Source organism: Egretta garzetta, unplaced genomic scaffold (assembly GCF_000687185.1).
Source record: "Egretta garzetta isolate BGI_Z169 unplaced genomic scaffold, ASM68718v1 scaffold29, whole genome shotgun sequence".
Lineage (NCBI taxonomy): Eukaryota > Metazoa > Chordata > Aves > Pelecaniformes > Ardeidae > Egretta > Egretta garzetta.
This window is the reverse complement of record NW_009260796.1, coordinates 1,854,756-1,858,151: the sequence shown is the minus strand read 5'-3', so window position 1 is coordinate 1,858,151 and position 3,396 is coordinate 1,854,756. Positions and strand designations below refer to the sequence as shown.

The window sequence follows — 3,396 nt, the reverse complement described above, 5'->3', positions numbered from 1 at the left end:
TGAACTGGGCAAAGGAGCAGGGAAAAAAAAAATAAATTAACCTTGCTCTTCAAGTGCATTTTAAAAGGGGAAAGAGGCTGCTGCACAACAGGATTTCGACTGAAGTTCAAGCTATTGTACCTAGGCTTGGGAAGAACCTTTTTCAAGGACAGGCTGTCCTGGGAGGTGGTGCATCTTGCTGTAGTATTGAGATGGAAAATGTTGAAGTCAGTGACAGTATCTTGGTCCTGTAGTGCCTGAGCTGCCCACGGTACCAGTAGTAGTTACTTATTTCCCTGACTGGGCAGCATTGGCTACTTCTTCCTCCTTCATGTTAGTTGGATGTCAGTGGTAGCTCCAGTAAACTTCTTTCATTATGCTCCCTTTTTGGGCAACTGCAATGTTTTTGACATATCAGAGGCTCCTGTCCCATCCCTGTATTCATACTGACAAAACCAAGAGGCCAGCTCGGGCATGAGGATAAATGCGTGAGTAGGGGTTGGCTGAAAGCACTGAGGATGATTTTGTGGTTGCCTTCCCCCTGGAACCACAGCCTAAAAATGAGGTCTGGTTTTGGCTCCCTCCTGCTGGTCTGAAATTTTTTCAGCCTGCTCCAACTTTTCAGCTTCAGATTTCCCATGCTATAAAACAAGGAAAAAATATTCTCATTGTATGCCAACTGAAGGCTTCGTTGATGTTTGTGAAGTAATTTGTGGTCCTTGTTGTGAAGAGTTGTGAAATGCAAATGAGTGTACATTAGTATTACTGAAGGGCTTAACAGCCTTAGAGATAACTGAACAAGAACCATCTTGTTTTCGTTTCAGCATTTTCGTGGAAGGAAGAACCGCTGCTATAAGCTGGCTGTACGAAGTGTCCGGAGAGCTTTTGTGAAGTCTACAAAGGCCAGAAGAGAGAAGAAGAGATTCCTAAAAGCGGTAAAGAGCAAAATGTTAGATGTAAACATTAAAATGAGAGAAGAGCAGAACTGAAGCGGCCATTTTCCGTACTGGGGGATTCTCTCAAAATGCTTTACCAGGGGGTGAAAAATACGAGTTTGAAGTAAGCATAGTCCCTCTGTGGTCTGAAACGGGTCACATTCTGAAGTCCATACATGTATATGTTGCACTGAGAAGTCTGAAAATGTTATATTTACTAAGCGTGAGCAGATAAGCATGACAAAAGGTTTACTTTTAAAGTATTTTATCACCCAATATGTTAATTTTTACACTTTTAGCTCTGGATCACTAGGATTGAAGCAGCTTCTCTGGAACATGGTTTGAAATACCCAGCTTTCATAAGCAATCTGCTTAAGGTAAGGATGGTGCTTGAAGAATAATTACAAATTGGAGAAATTGTCCGATAGAGGTCTTCTGAAGTGCCAGGCAAATTAATTCCTTGAAACTCTGAAATCTTTCAAGTAGATGTAGCCTGACAAAACGTATCGAGGGGTTGCTGGTTACTGCTTAAGAACGCAACTGCACGGAATTGAACTGCAGCCTCCACTTGCCCATCTTTGACGAATAATGGTGGGGACTTCCAGATTGGAGCCTGAGCAGGCAATAGCGGCGTAGGGCAGGGTGGGGGGATTGAAAATCTCCTGCTGTCAGACTGAACTTCTGCCAAGACTGTCCTGCTTCCCAGTTCTAGTGATGAAAGGCTGCCTGTTTATGAAAGGAGTTTCGTTCACTTCAGGAACTAAGTTCTACCCGAAACCTGTTTCTCTTCCTTGTGTCCATAATCCCCTTTTATCCTGGTGAACGTTGTTGCTCTAAACCTTGTTCTGTCCCCCAAACTTTTACTTCAAGAACGAGACTTGTAAAATGCTTTTACACTTGTTGCTACTGTGGGCGTTAAGTGACAGCTGCCTTTACTTTGAGACATTTAAAAATACAAAGCTTGGATTAGCAAAAACAACCCTAGGAAATCTCCGCTCTCTTCACTGCTAGCTTTGTGGTTCGGTGAGCGTGGACAATGCAGAGAGTTGGTGCCGTTGTCCCTTGTTCTTATATATGTTGAGGAATTGGTTTTAACTTGTTGATACTGGAACTGTAAAATTTGAATTAGTTCCTCTTGGCTGTGATCATAATGAAAAGGTGGTGTTTCTGCTCCTTAAAGTGGAACTACACATAAATTCATAGCATATTCCAAAACATTTTTTCCTATGTTTCAAATTAATAGATAACTTTCTAGGTTTTCTCCCATGTTTCCTGTAAAGAAATACAGTTTTCTGAAATTTTTACACTCATTCTCCTGGTTACTCTTGTCATACTGTAACCAGAAGAATCAAGCACTGCCTAAAAGATAACTTATTTTTCTTTTATTTCTCTTTTTTTTTTCCCTCGAGATGCCTGCCTCTTTGATTCTTGTCTCAGAGCAATGTATTTTTATAAGGTTCTCTGTTAAAAGATCTAAAAGAAGCAAAGTGTTTTCTGTAATACCTCCCTCTTACAATATGCAGTGAACCATGCAATATCTAGCTTTGTTAAGAGTATTTGGTCCTGCAGTCCATCTTTACTCCAGGACACATTTTAAGATGCCAAACACCTTCTAGCACAGCAAGTAAACTCGAATGTGTCAAAGAACTGAAACAAATACCATGGATTAAGGTGTCAAATGTGGCCTTCCCTGAAATCAGATGTTCTTGTTCAGTTCTTGGTTTCTGCCAGACTTTGAGAAAGTCAGTAAAAAATCTTGCACGGTGGCTTAACGAGACATCCATGGCTGAGTATTCCCGTCTGACAGTTCTCTGGCTAATAGTTCCAAAATTGTACGGCACAGAAAAAAGGTAATTTGCCTTAAGACCTCAGGTAATCGTTAAGCATTGCAGTGTTATTCCTAAAAATTACAGTACTTAACCGACAAATTTGCTTGCATTTAGTCCCAGGTGGAGCTGAATAGGAAAGTGATTGCCGATTTGGCTATTTATGAGCCGAAAACCTTCAAGTCCCTGGCTGCCTTAGCCCAGAGGAGGAGACAAGAAGGCTTCCTTGCTGCCCTGGGAGATGGAAAAGAACCAGAAGGGATATTTTCACGTATTGTACACCACTATTGATATTAAAAGTCTGCAGATAGGTGTTATAAACAGGAACTTGTATGGCAAAGTAAACTCCCTGCTTAGATCGTAGCCATGAAACAAAATCCTCTTAAGGATGGTTCTGGAAGGAGGACGGGGTGGGTCCGGGTACGAAGATCACGCCTCGATGACTTTTTTTTCCCCTTGTATTGTTGTAAATAAAGCGCGTTGAGGTCGAAACCGTGGTTTGAAGTCAGCAGTGGTACGTCAGGCCTGCGCAAGGTCCAGCGCTAATGACGTGTAGCGTGCGTACGCATGAAGGACTTAATAAAGACTACTTTTTTTTTTCTTTTTTTTTTATTTTTTTTGTAACTGCTACTGAAAAAACAATTCGCGTGGTGACT

At 41.5% G+C, this 3,396-nt stretch overlaps 1 protein-coding gene across 1 annotated transcript; it reads left to right on the top strand.

Annotated features, from left to right (window-relative positions):
- Positions 1 to 389: 389 nt before the first annotated feature.
- MRPL20 (mitochondrial ribosomal protein L20) lies at positions 390 to 3,319 on the top strand (the record flags this gene model as incomplete). The annotated part of the gene is made up of 4 exons (XM_035902150.1): positions 390 to 467; positions 804 to 914; positions 1,214 to 1,291; positions 2,858 to 3,319. Coding segments are annotated over 4 exons (441 nt in total), but the record flags the coding sequence as incomplete, so codon positions are not given.
- Between the last annotated feature and the right edge of the window lie 77 nt (positions 3,320 to 3,396).